This window comes from Erythrolamprus reginae, chromosome 9, assembly GCF_031021105.1.
Source record: "Erythrolamprus reginae isolate rEryReg1 chromosome 9, rEryReg1.hap1, whole genome shotgun sequence".
Classification (NCBI taxonomy): Eukaryota; Metazoa; Chordata; class Lepidosauria; order Squamata; family Dipsadidae; genus Erythrolamprus; species Erythrolamprus reginae.
Genome location: NC_091958.1, coordinates 41431551 through 41449383, shown reverse-complemented (window position 1 = coordinate 41449383; position 17833 = coordinate 41431551). Strand labels below are relative to the sequence as shown.

Genomic DNA, 17833 nt, shown 5'->3' with positions numbered 1-17833 from the left:
AGCCAGGGGTGTGTGTGTGACCATGAAACCCCCACCACCAGCTCTGGTAATTTTCTTTTGGAAGGATTCCTTGCTGCAAGAAAATTACCAGACCTGGCACTGGTGGGCGCTCCAAGCAGGCAGCGATCGCAAAGGAAGGTGACTGTGTCCCTGGAGGCACCTCCCCCTGCTCTGGGATTCCTTGCTGCAATCCCAGCTGGAATGGGGTGTGTGTGTCCTCTGGAACTGCTGAAAGGCAAACGGCGGTCCCGAGTGAACAGGAGGGGAAAGAGACAGGAAACCGCCCCCTCCTACCCTTCCTCCCTCTGTCACCTCAACTCCCCCGCAAAATTAAAAAGGGGGGGAGAGAGAGACAATGGAACGATAAGCTAAACCCCCTTTCCGCCCCCACCGGGCCATAGAAAAATTGTCTTGCTGAAACTGGTCCCTGGTGGAAAAAAGGTTGGGGACCACTGGCCTATACAATTTATGCATGGTATGTTTGTGTGTATGTTTGGTTTTAATAAGGGTTTTTTAATCATTTTAAACATTAGATTTGTTACATGCTGTTTATTACTGTTGTTAGCCGCCCCGAGTCTACGGAGAGGGGTGGCACACGAATCTAATAAATCAATAAATAAATAATAAAGCTCCTGCTAGCTCAAGGTTACATCTAGAGCAGTGGTTCTCAACCTTTTTAATGCCGCGACCCCTTAATCCAGTTCCTCATGTTGTGGTGATCCCCAACCATAAGTCCAGCGCCAATTCTCCCAACAGAGCTTTAAGCTGATTGGCAGGAAGCTCAGAGGGACACCCCCACTGTAATAATAATAATAATAATAATAATAATAATAATAATAATAATAATAATAATTATTATTATTATTATTTATTAGATTTGTATGCCGCCCCTTTCCGAAGACTGTAAACGCCTGATTGGTCGGATTGTAAAAATATGTTCCAAGGCACCAGAATAGAAGCTTTAGTTCCTAACACCATGGGGAATTTGTGTTTTCCCATGGTCTTAGGCGACCCCTGTGAAATAGTCATTTGACCCCCAAAGGGGTCCCGACCCCCAGGTTGAGAACCACTGGTCTAGAGAAAGTCCAGCCGTCCTCTTGTGAAGCTGAAGGAGCAACCCCAAGTGATCCCATATTCAGCTTCCAGTCCATCAAACCTGCCTTCCTCAGCCATAGAGAAGGGGAGCGATTTTCTATGGTTTTACCTGTTCTGTATGGTTTTTGGGCCAATAGGCCACTTGGTAGGCTGCTGATGAGCTGCGAAAGATTTCAGTGTAATTCCTCTTCCAGGTGAGGATGAACGTGCGGTCCTCCTTCTTCTTCTCGACCCTCAGGTGGATGAGGGGCTTGGGCTTCACTGGGATGGGGAAGAAGCAGAGGAGGACCCTGAGACGGGAAGAGGCACCTGGGCAAGGAAACCCCTGCAAGCAGGGCACGGGGGAAAGCCTCAAAGCCTCTCGTGTCTCTTCTCTCTTGCTCCCACTTTGGGGACTTTTGCCCTCGGGTTGGAGGGAGCCCCCACAGTGACTCCTGCCCTCTCTGGCATCTAGACTCCCACCCACCCCCACTACACCCCCCCTCCGCCATTCAGCCGAGCACTGTCCAAGCAGGAGAGTTAGGGGCCTTGAGACGTCCACTGTTAGGATATCAGCCCAGAATTCTTCGGGAAACAAACACAAGGGCAATTCTGGAAGCAGAACCAAGAGAGGAACTAATAATAATAATTATTAATAATATAATATAATAATAATATAATAATAATAATAATAATAATATAATAATAATAATAATTCCAACAGAGTTGAAAGGGACCTTGGAGGTCTTCTAGTCCAGTGATTTTCAACCTTTTTTGAGACGCGGCACATTTTTTACATTTACAAAACCATGGGGCACATTGGGGGGGGGGGGCGGCTAAAAAAAGTTTGGGTGAAAAAATATCTATCTCTCTCTTTCTCCCTTTCGCTCTATTTCTCTCTCCCTCCCTCTTTCTCTCCCTTCCTCTTTTTTTTTCTCTCTCTCCATCCCTCTTTCTTTCTCTCTCCCTTCCTACCTCCGTCTATGTCTTTCTCTCTCCCACCTTCCTCTCTTTCTCTCTCTCTCTCTTTCTTTCTCTCTCTCTTTCTCTTTCTCTTGCTTTCTTTCTCTCTTGTTCTCTTTCTCTCTCTCTCTCTTTCTCTCTCTCTCGTTCTCTTTCTTTTTCTCTCTCTTTCTTTCTCTCTCTCTCTTGTTCTCTTTCTTTCTCTCTTGCTTTCTCTCTCTCTCTTGCTTTCTCTCTCTCTCGTTTTCTTTCTCTCTCTCTTTCTTTCTCTCTCTCTTGTTTTCTTTCTCTCTCTGAGCTTCGCGGCACACCTGACCATGTCTCACGGCACACTAGTGTGTCGCGGCACACTGGTTGAAAAACACTGTTCTAGTCCAACCCCCTGCTTAGGCAAGAAACCCTACGCTACTTCAGACAGATGGTTATCCAACATCTGCTTAAAAACTTCCAGTGTTGGAGCATTCATAACTTCTGGAGGCAACTTCTGTTCCACCGAATAACTGTTCTGACTGTTCAGGAAATTTCTCCTTAGTTCTAAGCTGCTTCTCTCCTTGTTTAGTTTCCACCCATTGCTTCTTGTCCTGCCCTCAGGTGTTTTGGAGAATAGGTTGACTCCTTCTTCTTTGTGGCAGTCCCTGAGATATTGGAAGACTGCTATCATGTCTCCCCTGGTCCTTCTTTTCATCAAACTAGCCATGCCCAGTTCCTGCAACCGTTCTTTGTATGTTTTAGCCTCCAGTCAGTCCCCTAATCCTTTTTGTTGCTCTTCTCTGCACAACTGACGAAGGGCATCCTCTACTAATGCACCCAGCCTTGCAAATGAATTCTCCCCAACCCCTTTGTCCTACCCAGAGCACCTTCCTCGTGCCAACAGAGGCCCCTTTTGCCAACTGAAACCAAAGTTCCTGTGACTAAATATGGTGGAAAGAGGTTTGCATGAAAGGCCGAGGGGATCTCACCAATTGAAACCATATCCAACGTCCGGTTGCTCCAGACTGTCTTGCCATCGTTCTCCATCCAAGCCAGCGATATGTTATACTTGACATTTTTGAATTTCTTCTCTGGAATCACACAAACACACCGGGAGGCAGCATCTTGACCCTGTTCGTTCTTCAGATGGCATTCCTGTAGCTGCCCGGAAAAACTGCAAGAGAGAATTCAATTCAATTCAATTCAATTCAATTCAATTTATTAGATTTGCATGCTGCCCCTCTCCGAAGACTCGGGGCGGCTCACAACAATAATAAAAACAGTATAATAATGGAACAAATCTAATAATAAAATTGTATTAAAAACCCCAACAATTTAAAAACCATACAACACATACATACCAAACATAAAATATAAGAAAGCCTGGGGGAGATGTCTTAGTTCCCCCACGCCTGGCGATATAGGTGGGTCTTGAGTAACATGCGAAAGACAAGGAGGGTAGGGGCCATTCTAATCTCCGGGGGGAGTTGATTCCAGAGGGCCGGGGCCACCACAGAGAAGGCTCTTCCCCTGGGGCCCGCCAAACGACATTGTTTGGTCGACGGGACCCGGAGAAGGCCAACTCTGTGGGACCTTATCGGCCGCTGGGATTCGTGCGGTAGAAGGCGGTTCCGGAGGTATTCTGGTCCAATGCCATGAAGGGCTTTAAAGGTCATTACCAACACTTTGAATTGAGACCGGAAACCGATCGGCAGCCAGTGCAGGCCACGGAGTGTTGCAGAAACATGGGTGAATCTAGGGAGCCCCACGATGGCTCTCGCGGCCGCATTCTGCACGATCTGAAGTTTCCGAACACTTTTCAAAGGTAGCCCCTTGTAGAGAGCAACCCATCACCTTTGTGATCACTTCTGCATCGCCCCAGAGGGTTTGCAAAGGGCCAAAGACCTTCACACTGGCCGGGTTGCAGAGACGCCTCCGTCCACGAAGGGAGCAGAGGGCAAGGCCTGCTAGAGAGAGGCGACGGGAGAAATTCTGCTCTTGAGACTCGTTTCTCCCTCTTCATGCTTGGAAGCCTCTTTGGCAGAAACCAAAGCTTCTGCCAAATGGGGGATCTAAACATCTTATGAAGGAACTAGAATTCTGCCAGCAGAAACAAGAAGCAATATTAGAAGCAGTGTTCCCTCTAATTTTTTGGGGGGGTGGGCGGAAAAGTATAGTGTCTGAGCGGCAGTCCCTTTGGGACTGGGCAGCACAGAAATAATAAATAAATAAAAATAAATAAATAAACAAACAAACAAACAAACAAAAAACCCACCCTGTTTTGCCTCAGAGAATTTCAAAATAAAATACTGTACTGTGTGTCTACAACAGTGAGCTCATAATAGGGCAACTCTATCAATATCAAAATGCCACTTAAATAGTTGAGCTAGTTTCAAACTAGATTTTGATTTTCTTTTTCTCTTCCTTACTCCCATTCTTTTTCTTTCTCTTTTCCTTCCTCTCTTTTTTCTATCTGTTTCTCTCTCTTCCTCTCTTCCTCTCTCTCTCCTTCCCTCTCACTCTTTCCCTCTCGGCTTCTGGGCAGGTTTGGAAAACTCTGAGTTGATGATGTTTTTTAAGTGAGCGATTGCTCACTGCTCAGCTTAGAGGGAACTATGATTAGAAGACCTAGCAAGTTGGATGGACGCAATTACAGCCCGTGATGTGTGGGTAACCCCCACTCAGTTAAGGACCTTGGATCATGGGGGACATGATCGAAACATTTAAATATGTTAAAGGGTTAAATAAGGTCCGGGAGGGAAGTGCTTTTAATAGGAAAGTGAACACAAGAACAAGGGGGCACAATCTGAAGTTAGTTGGGGGAAAGATCAAAAGCAACATGAGAAAATATTATTTGACTGAAAGAGTTGTAGATCCTTGGAACAAACTTCCAGCAGACGTGGTTGGTAAATCCACAGGAACTGAATTTAAACATGCCTGGGAGAAAAATAGATCCATCCTAAGATAAAATACAGAAAATAGTATAAGGGCAGACTAGATGGACCATGAGGTCTTTTTCTGCCGTCAATCTTCTATGTTTCTATGTTTCTAATTACGAAAGACCTAAGTGCCAAAGCCCACTGCAACAGCATCGCCAAGAAGGCTTCGAGATCTAATCTAATCCTATGTAGCTTCTGCTCTGGTGATCTCACACTACTTACCAGAGCTTACAAAACTTTTGCCAGACCCATCCTAGAATACAGCTCATCTGTTTGGAACCCATACCGCATCACAGACATTAACACCCTCAAAAATGTCCAGAGATACTTCACCAGAAGAGCCCTTCATTCCTCCTCCCGTAACAGAATACCGTATGAAACTAGACTTACAATCCTGGGCCTAGAAATCTTAGAACCAAGACGCCTTTAAACATGATCTAAATATTGCCCACAAGATTATATGTTGCAACGTCCTGCCTGTCAACGACTACTTCAGCTTCAACCACAACAACACAAGAGCACATAACAGATTCAAGCTCAATATTAACCGCTCCAAACTTGACTGTAAAAAATACGACTTTAGTCGTAGAGTTGTTGAAGCATGGAACTCATGCCGGACTCCGTAGTATCATCTCCTAACCCCCAACGTTTTACCCTTAGACTGTCCACAGTTGATCTCTCCAGATTCCTAAGAGGTCAATAAGGGGCGTGCATAAGTGCACTAGTGTGCCTCCCGTCCCCTGTCCAATTGTCTCTCCTATATCCCATATACCTTCTCTTCTATCCCTATATCTTTCTTCTATTCTCTCATCGATTTATTTTATCCTATATTCTCTCTTCTATTCTTTCTCTAATTCCATTTCCTCGAAGGTGTCCTCTATTAACTTCATTGTGTATTATTGTGTATTGGACAAAACAAACAAAGAAAGAAAGAAAGAAAGAAAGAAGGAAGGAAGGAAGGAAAGAAAGAAAGAAAGAAAGAAAGAAAACAATAGAGAATGCTGGACAGTGGTCCTGTCAATGTCCAAATCAACTCCCTGTGGCCAAGTGAGCACAGAGGGAGGAAGTTGCCTAGCTACTCCAAGGAGTTGATTGACCACCAGGCTCCCCACTATGAGAATCCCTGCTTTATCAATTATACCACATCTCCCACCCTTGAACAGAGGGCTGTCGTGCCCCACAACACACAGCTTTGCTAATACTTACTTTGTTGAATACTGGTAGAGTAGTCTAAACTCCGCAGTGCAGTTGGTGACGGCATCCACGTTCCAGTGACAAACCAGCTGAGTGTCAAAATCATTGTTGCATGTTGGCTGGACATTCTTTGAAGACGCAACTAGGGAAGTACAAAAGAATACTCACTTGACGAAGCTGATAACATTCAGACAAATAATCTAGCACAGCACAAAGTTTTCCCAAACCTCTGCAGCAGAATGGACCTTTGCAGAAAAGTGGACCGCTTAGGCCTCTCGGAGCAGAAGCAAAAGAATCCTAGGGAACATTTCTTGGATTGGGTCACATCACTCCACAGCTGGGTTTCCTCGGCCAAAGGAGATGGACCCTCCTTAAACCTGCATAACTTTCTCTCGCTGGATATAAACAAACCAGCAGCCTGATTGTAGTTCCTGGTTATAAATAACACATATTATAAACATGGGGCTATGATCACATAACTAAGGCAGAATATCAGCAAATAGCCCGAGCCTGTAAAGATGAAGCGAGGAAAGTTAAGGCTCACAACAAACAAGGCACGGGTGAAATCCAGCAGGTTCTGAAGAACTGGTGGTGGAAATTTTGAGTAGTTCAGAGAACCAGCAAATACCACCTCTGGCTGCCACCCCCTCCCCCCCGAGTGCAAAGGGAATGGGGATTTTGCAGTATCAATTTGCCCATGCCTGGCGACATAGGTGGGACTTAAGCAATTTAGGAAAGGCAAGGAGGGTGGGGGCAGTTTTAATCTCTGGGGGGAGTTGATTCCAGAGAGCCGGGGCCACCCCAGAGAAGGCTCTTCCCCTTGGTCCCGCCAGAAGACATTGTTTAGTCGATGGGACCCGGAGAAGGCCAACTCTGTGGGGCCTTATCGGACGCTGGGATTCGTGCGGCAGAAGGCGGTCCCGGAGGTATTCTGGCCCGATGCCAGAATATAATAACAACAACAACAACAACAACAACAATAATAGCAGTGTTCCAATATGTGTTCCAAGGATGAAAGACTATAGTGGTAGAATAAAAGCCGTTGTGGACTTTGTACGACTGAAATACAATAGGTTCTTAACAAAGGGCTTTGAAGTTTAACTGTCATTTGTTTTGTTTAAATATATATTGTGGGTAGAGGTCAGGTCAAATGGGTTAGGTAAACTTGTAGAAGTTCATTAACTGTGCACCTGTTTCGTGGGGAGTGGCAAATGATTATTCTTGAAATATAGCAGCATTCGACTGGGGGGACAATTTGTGTGTTTGTTTTTCTTGGCATATTTTTGTCTTGTCTAGTTTTGCTTTATTTTGTATTTTCTTTTTTAAATCCTTTTTTGGATTTGGATTTTAACGTTTTGAATAAAACATAAAAAATAAATGATCATCTTTTTTCTTCACCTTTTCTGCTCAGCTGTCAAATTCCAGCTCAAGGCTGTAGGCCAGTTTTAGAAGGTCTCACCCAGAGAAAGTCCATCTTCTTGCAAAACCCTCCCTCCTGCTCTCCAGATGTTTTCCCTTTGGGCCTCCCATCCATGCCCTAAACTCCTTGGAAGACTGCGTGACAGCCTGATCAAAGGACTTGAACCAGGCCAGCAGTAAATGCAGGTTAACTTCCCCTTTCCTGCTGCAGATAGGATTGAGTTTTGCATGCTTCCTTACCAGCCCCACCAGGGCTGCCCTGCTTTAGCCAGAGTTCACCTTCTGGGAGGGGCAGCTTCTGCCAGGGCTGTGAATCCTTTGTGGCTTGTTGCCTACGGCTTGATCACGCCCTTTGTTTTATTTTATTTTATTTATTCGGAAACTTTATTTGTTCGGAAACTTCAGATCGTGCAGAATGCAGCTGCGAGAGCAATTATGGGCTTCTCTAAGTATGCCCATATCACTCCAACACTCCGCAGTCTGCATTGGTTGCCGATCACTTTCCAGTCACAATTCAAAGTGTTGGTTATGACCTATAAAGCCCTTCATGGCACTGGACCAGAATATCTCTGGGACCGCCTTCTGCCGCACGAATCCCAGCGACCGGTTCGGTCCCACAGAGTTAGCCTTCTCCGGGTCCCGTTGACTAAACAATGTCGTCTGGCAGGACCCAGGGGAAGAGCCTTCTCTGTGGCGGCTCCGACCCTCTGGAACCAGCTCCCCCCTGAGATTAGGATTGCCCCCACCCTCCTTGCCTTTCGCAGACTCCTTAAAACCCACCTCTGCCATCAGGCATGGGGGAATTGAAACATCTCCTCCTTGCCCATGTTGTTTTGGTGTTAGATTGATTGTATGCGTGTTTTAATATTCTGGGGTTGTTTTTATGAATTTTTAGCTTAAAATTGTAATTGGATTGCTGGGTATTGGATTTGTTATTATGTATTGTTTTTATTTTGTTGTGAGCCGCCCCGAGTTTTCGGAGAGGGGCGGCATATAAATCCAATAAATCTAATCTAATCTATTCATTTGTCCAATACACAAATGCATAGAAAGAAAATAGACATGTCGTAATATATATAAAGGTAAAAGTGAACTTAGAGGAGAGGATATATGAAAGGAAGAGAATATATATGATAGGTGAAAGAAAGGAAAGACAATTGGACAGGGGACGAAAGGCACACCAGTGCACTTATGCACGCCCCTTACTGGCCTCTTAGGAACCTGGAGAGGTCAATCGTGGAGAGTCTAAGGGAGAAGTGTTGGGGGTTTGGGGTTGACACAATTGAGTCCGGTAATGAGTTCCACGCTTCGATAACTCGATTGTTGAAATCATATTTTTTTACAGTCAAGTTTGGAGCGGTTCGTATTAAGTTTGAATCAGTTGCGTGCTCTTGTGTTATTGCGGTTGAAGCTGAAGTAGGACGTTGCAGCATATGATCTTGTGAGCAATACTCAAATCGTGTTTTAGGCGCCGTAGTTCTAGGCTTTCTAGGCCCCAGTTTGTTAGTCTATTTTCGTAGGATATTCTGTTTCGAATGGAGGAGTGAAGGGCTCTTCTGGTGAAATATCTTTGGACATTTTCAAGGGTGTTGATGTCTGAGATGTGATATGGGTTCCAGACAGATGAGCTGTCACCTACTGCGGCTTCACTTCATCGCGGGTTTTCAAGAAATATTAATGAGAAAAATCATTCGCGGATCTTCGCTGGTTCGCGGTTTTCTGAGGAAGTCGATCGGCAGATTTAAACAGCCCGCCGAACTCAATCGGCAGGTTTTTCAAAAAAAATATATCTAAAATTGTAAATACTGTATTTAAATACTGTATCTAAAATAAATACTGTGTGGGAAGGGTTTATAAACACTTAAAACAATGAAAACTTACCAAACAATTACAATATAAATACTTAAATAAGTACTATCAGTCGATAAATTCCCCATCGCGGATTTCACCTATCGCGGCCGGGTCTGGAACGTAACACCAGCGATAGGTGAGGGACTACTGTATTGTTGCAGTGGGCTTTAGCACTTAGGTCATTCGATATTAGTATCCCAAGGTCTTTTACTGAGTGTGGGTTAGGAGTGAGAGATTGTTTATCCAGTTTTTTTCAGTTGTTTTCCAAAGGTGTATAAAAGCCAAGCGCCCCCCCCCCCCTTTTTTTATTTTGCAGAGAACAAAGAGCAATTTTCTGCATTGCCATTGTCCAAAAAATGTCTACTTTGCACCAGGGGAAAACAAACTCAACCTTTGGCCAGGCCAATCTACGCTTTGCCTCTGGGATTAAATGTTTATACACTCCCACAAACGTCTGTTTATTATTCTTTATGATTCTCCAGGTATCTGGGTTGAATTTGGAACAAACCTAGGCAGAGGTCGCCTCGTATACTGCAGTGGGAGGCTGCCGAAGTTTATATTAGAGCATTAGCTTTCCAGAAGAATTCCACTCCCTGTTACTGGCAGGGCCTTTTAGGGAGCTGCAAAGGAATGCTGCTGCCAGGCAGTTGTTAAACCAGAAATGCCAGTGGGAGCCTGCAATTTGTAGGCAAGAATCAAAGCATTGCTTTCCCCTTTAGTCACCATCAAGGCAGATCAAGGAGCACTTTATATTGTATTTGCCTCCTAAATCAGTGTTTCTCAACTGGCAGTTTATAATAATAATAATAATTATTATTATAAACTGCCAGTTTATAATAATAACAACAACAACAACAACAATAATAATAATAATAATAATAATAATAATAACAACAACAACAATAAAAATGACAACAACAAAACAACAGAGTTGGAAGGGACTTTGGAGTTCTTCTAGTCCAACCCCCTGCTTAGGCAGGAAACTCTACACCACTTCAGACAGATGGTTATCCAACATCTGCTTAAAAGCTTCCAGTGTTGGGGCATTCACAACTTCTAGAGACAACTTCTGTTCCACTGATTAACTGTTCTGACTTGTCAGGAAATGTCTCCTTAGTTCTAAGTTGCTTCTCTCCTTGTTTAGTTTCCACCCATCGCTTCTTGTTCTACCCTCAGGTGCTTTGGAGAATAGTCTGACTCCTTCTTCTTTGTGGCAACCCCTGAGATATTGGAAGACTGCTATCATGTCTGCCCTGGTCCTTTTTTTCATTAAACTAGCCATGCCCAGTTCCTGCAGCTGTTCTTCATATGTTTTAATCTCCAGTCCCCTGCTCTTCTCTGCACTTTTTGTAGAGTCTCAACATCCTTTTCGCATTGTGGCGACCAAAACCGAATGCCGTATTCCAAGTGTGGCCTTACCAAGGCCTTATAAAGTGGTATTAACACTTCACGTGATCTTTATTCTATCCCTCTGTTAATGCAGCTCAGAACTGTGTTGGCTTTTTTGGCAGCTGCTGTACACAGCTGGCTCCTATTTAGTTTTGAAGATGTGTGGAATTCAACTTCCAGAATGAATCTTTGGACAAGATGCAGGAACTGAAGTCGAGACACCTTCAGGTTGCCAAGGCTGAAAAACAGTGTCCTAAATAGGAACGTGTCTTTTCTGCTTTATGAACCAGAGGGCAGGGGTCACCGAGCAGGTGCTGTCCATGTCTCTGCATACTCAGACACCCCCCCCCCTCGAATGGGTCTCTCTTGGCTTAGAGGGAAGCGTCTCATGGCCCAGAGGGGGACGCCCTGTCTCTCATTTTGCCCTGACTGGTAAACACATGTGTTTTATTTTATTCATTTTTTTGTATTTCTGAACCACCCATCTCTCTCTCTCAAAGAGGGCCTCTGAGTAGCACACCATAAAATGTCAAAATACACTGCTCAAAAAAATAAAGGGAACACTCCAATGACACATCCTAGATCTGAATGAAATATTCTCATTGAATACTTTGTTCTATACAAAGTTGAATGCGCTGACAACACGTGAAACTGATTGTCAATCAGTGTTGCTTCCTAAGTGGACAGTCTGATTTCACAGAAGTTTGATTTACTTGGAGTTATATTGGGTTGTTTAAGTGTCCCCTTTATTTTTTTGAGCAGTATATAAAACGGTGTATCTAAAAGGTGAACATTTTAAGAGGAGGCAAGACATTAAAATTACTGCTATCTATCTCTGTATCTCTGTATGATAAAACAATATACAGTGACAAATCTAATATTAAAAGTCTAAAATAACAAATCTAACATTAAAAATCTAAAAGCCCCATTATTTAAAAATCATACATACAAAAATACCATACATAAAACTGCATAGGCAAGGGGAGATGTCTCAGTTCCCCCATGCCTGATGGCAGAGTTGGTTTTTAAGGAGTTTACGAAAGGCAAGGAGGGTGGGGGCAATCCTAATCTCTGGGGGGAGCTGATTCCAGAGGGTTGGGGCCACCACAGAGAAGGCTCTTTCCCTGGGTCCCGCCAGCCGACATTGTTTAGTCAACGGGACCCGGAGAAGGCCAACTCTGTGGGACCTAACCGGTAGCTGGGATTCGTGCGGCAGAAAGTGGTTTCGCAGATATTCTGGTCCGGTGCCATGTAGGGCTTTATAGGTCATAACCAACATTTTGAACTGTGACCGGAAACTGATCGGCAACCAATGCAGACTGCGGAGTGTTGGTGTAAAATGCCCACATCTCACCATCACTCCGCGCACTGCATTGGCTACCAATCTGTTTCCGGATACAATTCAAAGTGTTGGTTATGCCCTATAAAGCCCTACATGGCATGGGACCAGGCTATCTCCGAGACCGCCTTCTGCCGCACGAATCCCAGCGACCAGTGAGGTTCCACAAAGTTGGCCTCCATAGGGTCCCGTCGACCTAATAATGCTGGCTGGCGGGACCTAGGGGAAGAGCCTTCTCTGTGGGGGGGGGGCAACCCTCTGGAATCAGCTCCCCCCCCCCGGAGATTCACACTGCCCCCACCCTCCTCGCCTTCCAAAAGAGTTTAAAAACTCATCTTAGCAGCCAGGCCTTTAGATCTTCCCCCTGACCAATGAATGTGTTAAGTATGATTGTTGAATGATTGGTTTGATAGGTTTTCTTTTAACTGAATTTAATGGTTGTTTTAAATGTATTATTAATTGGATTCATATTATTATTCTGTTTTTGTACATGCTGTGAACCGCCCCGAGTCCTCGAAGAGGGGTGGAATACAAATCCAATTAATTAAATCAATGCAGTGGCACCACACCCGTTCTCCTTCAGGCAAAAAATTCAAAACTCAGCAATCGGCGAGAAAAATCTTGGGCACCCATCGCCCACAAATCTTGGGCACAAATCTCGTATTAATTTCCCCCAGCTGCCTCTGAAGCCCAGTTGGGTTCCTCAGTTGCTGGGGTGGAGGACCCCCGAACCTGAGCTCCTCTCGTCAACCAAGAAGAAGCAGAAGGTACCTATGGTGCACCACCTAAGGACATTGCAGATATATCCTGTTTGGCTGCCCATAGCATTCTGCAGAAAGGTCTGTTTGCTGAGAACTCTTTTCAAACCTAAAACTGAGACACTTATTTCCTCTTACATTTCTTCCAGGAAACAAATACGCCCATCGGTATCCAGACTGCAATTTTTGTATCCTCAAAGTCAAAGAAAATAAAAGACAAAGAAGGTATCCTAAGAGAGAGTGAGTTGAATGCCTCATTTCTTATGAACACGCCCTTCTCTTTTGTATGTACATTGGTTTTGAAATTTTTTTTGTATGCTCAGATGACTAATTAATAAAACCTGCTGATTTAATTCAGAGTAACCTTCCCATAGGATTTCAAGCACATTCAATCTTTCTTTGGCCAGAGAGAAGATTTCACTGCAGGTGGGCTGAACTTTCAAATTTACCTCTGGGTGGTCATTCTAACTGCAGGTCCTGGTCTGGGTAACCTCTTTCTGGAGGGCCCACTGGGCTCCCTCCCTCCTTCCTATCCCTCCTTTATTATTATTTTTACAAAAAAATCCCCATCACAACAGACCCAGGCATGGAAAGGATTGAGTTGAGGATCTATATGCTCGTGAAAATCTGACAGGGGAAATTTTAACTCTGAAAAATACACTTTTGCAGAATTTGCAGTTATTTGGTGATAACATAGCTACTTTCATAATTACCAATGACAATGAGTCCACAGAGTGGGGCAGCATATAAATCCAATTAATAAATAAATATAAATACTATTTTTGAAACATTTGCAGATTTTTTTAAAGTCCAAGTCTGGTTCCTCTTAGATTTGGTCCAGATTACTTCTACTAGTCTAGGACAGTGGTCATCACTGTCCTTTGCAAGAAAATTTTGGTGGTCCGCAGAAAAATCATTTGCATTTTTATACTGCACTAAATACTCTCTCTCTCTCTCTCTCTCTCTCTCTCCCCCTCCCTCCCTCTTCGACTTCTTTTATTTTTAATTTTTTTAATTAAATTGCAAAGGCAGACAAAACATAACATTTAGTGGAGCAACAATCGCTCCTCTCAAAGTAGAAGTCATCTTTATATTTATAATAAGTAAAAAATAAAAAAAATAAACTAACTTTATCATTATTTATAAAATACTTAGATATATCAGTTGTAAGATAATAAGTAAAAACACATCTAAAACATTTAAAAATATATAGAAATTTTAAAATTATGACTTGAAATGAACTATGAAGAAAAAAAAAGAGAGAAATGGTAGAAGAGGAAAGAAGGAGTTTATCTTTATATTGTTAATAATCACTGTCTAATACAATAGAAACATAGAAACATAGAAGTCTGACGGCAGAAAAAGACCTCCTGGTCCATCTAGTCTGCCTTTATACTATTTTCTGTATTTTATCTTAGGATGTATATATGTTTATCCCAGGCATGTTTAAATTCAGTTACTGTGGATTTATCTACCACGTCTGCTGGAAGTTTGTTCCAAGGATCTACTACTCTTTCAGTAAAATAATATTTTCTCATGTTGCTTTTGATCTTTCCCCCAACTAACTTCAGATTGTGTCCCCTTGTTCTTGTGTTCACTTTCCTATTAAAAACACTTCCCTCCTGGACCTTATTTAACCCTTTAATATATTTAAATGTTTCGATCATGTCCCCCCTTTTCCTTCTGTCCTCCAGACTATACAGAATGAGTTCATTAAGTCTTTCCTGATACGTTTTATGCTTAAGACCTTCCACCATTCTTGTAGCCCGTCTTTGGACCCGTTCAATTTTGTCAATATCTTTTTGTAGGTGAGGTCTCCAGAACTGAACACAGTATTCCAAATGTGGTCTCACCAGCATTCTATATAGCAGGATCATAATCTCCCTCTTCCTGCTTGTTATACCTCCAGCTATGCAGCCAAGCATCCTACTTGCTTTCCCTACCGCCTGACTGCACTGTTCACCCATTTTGAGACTGTCAGAAATCACTACCCCTAAATCCTTTTCTTTTGAAGTATTTGCTAACACAGAACTGCCAATACAATATAACTACTAGATACAAATATATTTAAAATAGTGTAAAAATAAGGTTATCTCTGTTTCTTTGTATCCCACCAGAGATATACCGTTTGCCAAACCTCATAAAATTCTGATTCTTCTATGCCGCCCAGTCCAGAAGGACTCAGGGCAGCTTATAACAACAGTATGAATACAATAAATACAAGTTAAAAGTTAAAAAGTTATTATAGGAAATGGGTGACACTCACACTCACATATCTTTTTAAAAATTCATATTACAGTACTGATCTGTGGGATTTAAAATTATGAATTTAGTGGTTCCTGAGGTCCGAAAGGCTGGTGACTCCTGGTTTAGGAGGATTTGGAGAAACTAAATGTAACTTGTAGTCTAGCAAGCCTTTTTAATACAGGTGGTCTTCACTTAGTAGTTGCAGTTGAGACCAGTGACTGAGGCAGTCAGAAAGGGAAAAGTCACTTTATCTGCAGTTTATCTGGTCTGGCTGGGTTGATTAAGCAAATGACGGTGGATTGTTAAGGCCAATGTCACATGACCCCCCCCCCCCCCCCCCCTGCAGCTTCCCCACTGACTTTAATAGTCAGAATTTGGCTGGGAAGGTTGCATAAACCTTGTGTTGTGTAAACATGGGACGATGCGTCATCGCTCATAATGAGGGCTGGTGGCCAAGCATTCAAGTTGTGATCACATGACTGGTTGACAACACAACAGCCACAAAGTCAGGGACTTGCATTAAATCTCTTTATTCAGGGCATGTCCCTTTGAACTGTTTGCAGTCAGAGTGGCTTCCCGGAGTAGAAGGAAAGTGATGAAACCGGAATAACAAAAACTGGAACCTCTTGTAGTAAAGCAGTAAAGAATCACTTTGAGCAACACAAAACACTTTTTTCCGTGTTTTTTAAACAAGGTTGGGATGTGGCTCTGTCCAAAATATGGATACCATACTAAAATGTTTCTATGGCATCTTCCGCAAATTTAAGCTTGAACTAACTTACTTACTTACTTACTTACTTACTTACTTACTTACTTACTTACTTACTTACTTTATTAATTAATTAATTAATTAATTAGATTTGTATGCCGCCCCTCTCTGCAGACTCGGGGCGGCTCACAACAAAATAAAACAATTCATGACAAATCTAAATTATAGTTTAAAATATTTTTAAAAACCCATTTACTAAGCAAACATACATACAAACAAACATACCATGCATAAATTGTTCCTCCTGGCTTGATTCTCAGAATTTGACAGAGATCAAGACAACAAATCTAATAAATACTAATAATACTAATAATACTAATAATAATACTAATACTAATACTAATAATAATAATAATAATAATAATAATAATAACATGGACAGATCTGGGCTGCTAAGGTGGAGCGGTGACGTGTGCTTGCCCCCATGGCTCTGAGTGCCTGTGGAGTCCAGCGCAATTCTGCTATGGCACCTGGGCAGGTAGCGAAATTGTGTGAAGACACGCAGGTGCGCCAGTGGAGTCCAGTGCAATTCTGCTACCGCACCTGGACAGGTAGCGAAATCATGTGCGGACACACAGGTGCGCCAGTGGAGTCCAGTGCAATTCTGCTACTGCACCTGGGCAGGTAGCGAAATCGTGTCCAGACACACAGGTGTGCCAGCCTGTGGCACCCATGCAAGTCTGTGCGTGATTTCGCTACCTGCCCAGGTGCAGTAGCAGAATTGCACTGGACTGTGCCTGCACTAAGAGCCACAGGGGCGAGCACACGTTCTATCTTAGCAGCCCACCTCTGAACTTGCAGACTGGCTAACCCCTCCCCCCAAATTTACATCATGGTTTGAAAGCGAGGTTTTGTTATGGTTGCTTTGCGTGAAGAGCTCAGAGGAAGACTTCGGAGCAGCCAGTCAACAGGTTCAGAAATTACCAATGAAGGCTGGTCTGGGGGGGATTGTGTAACTCAGCGCTAAAGTGACTCAGAGGACCGTCGAAGCCTGGGGATGCTTGTCACAGCTTCGGCCCCGTTTCTGGAGGCGCCCCCCACAAAACGCAACTCTCGGAACGACCGTCAGAAACCCGGGCGAGGAAAACCCGAGCGCCCCCTACCACCACTGCGGCCAGGGCTCCTCCGGCCTCCCCACCTGGTCGCAAAACGGGGCAGCCGCTGGGGGAGAGCCGGGCCTCTGCCGCCCCCCCCCTAGACGCCCGCAGCGCCTCAGCCAGGGCAGGCCGCCCCCCCCCCGCCGCCTCCTCCTCCGCGCTGGCCCCGCGACTGAGGCGAGGGGCGGCCGCCTCTGTCCCCGGCCGAGCCGTCGCGCCTCCCGCCCTTCCCGACGCCGGGACTCACGTTGCCACAGGAGGCCGAGCAGCCCCACCGCCGCCGCCGCGATCCGCCAGGCGCCCATCGACGCTCGCTGCCCGCCCGGGACGCCCCGTCCGTCTGTCCGTCCGCCGTACTCGCCGCTGGCCAAGGCAGCTGCCCCAAGCCCCGCCGGCCGCGGCCTCCCACAGCGGCCCCGCGCGCCCCGCTCCCTCTTCCGCGGAAGGGCAGGGCAGGGCAGGCGGGACGTGCCGCCACGCGGGCAGAGGCGGGGGCGGCGTCTCTGGGGGCCTCGGGGAGGGAGGCTTCAGGCGCGCTTGGCGGGGGCTCCGAAGGGGGCCCGGGAACCAGAGCCGCCTTCCTGGGCCGCCCCGCTCCTGCCGTTGGGCCGCTGCTGGCCCGAGCGGACGGGTCGCTGCCTGGACTGTGCCCGAGTGCCCAAGCGGAGTCCCTGCGCTGCCTTCACCTGCCCGCCTACGCCCTCTGGCCCGAAGCGGGGCCCGGCTGTAGGGGCTCCGTCGCTGGGATCCGGGCCAGTGTTCCCTCTAATTTTTTTTTTTGGGGGGGGGCGGAAAAGTATAGTGTCTGGGCGGCACAGAAATAA

At 44.9% G+C, this 17833-nt stretch overlaps 1 protein-coding gene across 1 annotated transcript in view; it reads right to left on the bottom strand.

Annotated features, from left to right (window-relative positions):
• The window catches only part of IL4R (interleukin 4 receptor), a 32351-nt gene extending 14856 nt beyond the window's left edge, over nucleotides 1–17495 (bottom strand). The window contains exons 1-4 of the mRNA XM_070760966.1: nucleotides 17257–17495; nucleotides 6153–6282; nucleotides 2997–3181; nucleotides 1205–1356 (exon numbers count right to left, since the gene is read on the bottom strand). Of these exons, the coding sequence (XP_070617067.1) occupies nucleotides 1205–1356; nucleotides 2997–3181; nucleotides 6153–6282; nucleotides 17257–17314 (525 nt within the window). The 5' untranslated portion in view covers nucleotides 17315–17495. The remainder of the gene's footprint in view (nucleotides 1–1204; nucleotides 1357–2996; nucleotides 3182–6152; nucleotides 6283–17256) is intronic.
• Nucleotides 17496–17833: the final 338 nt, after the last annotated feature.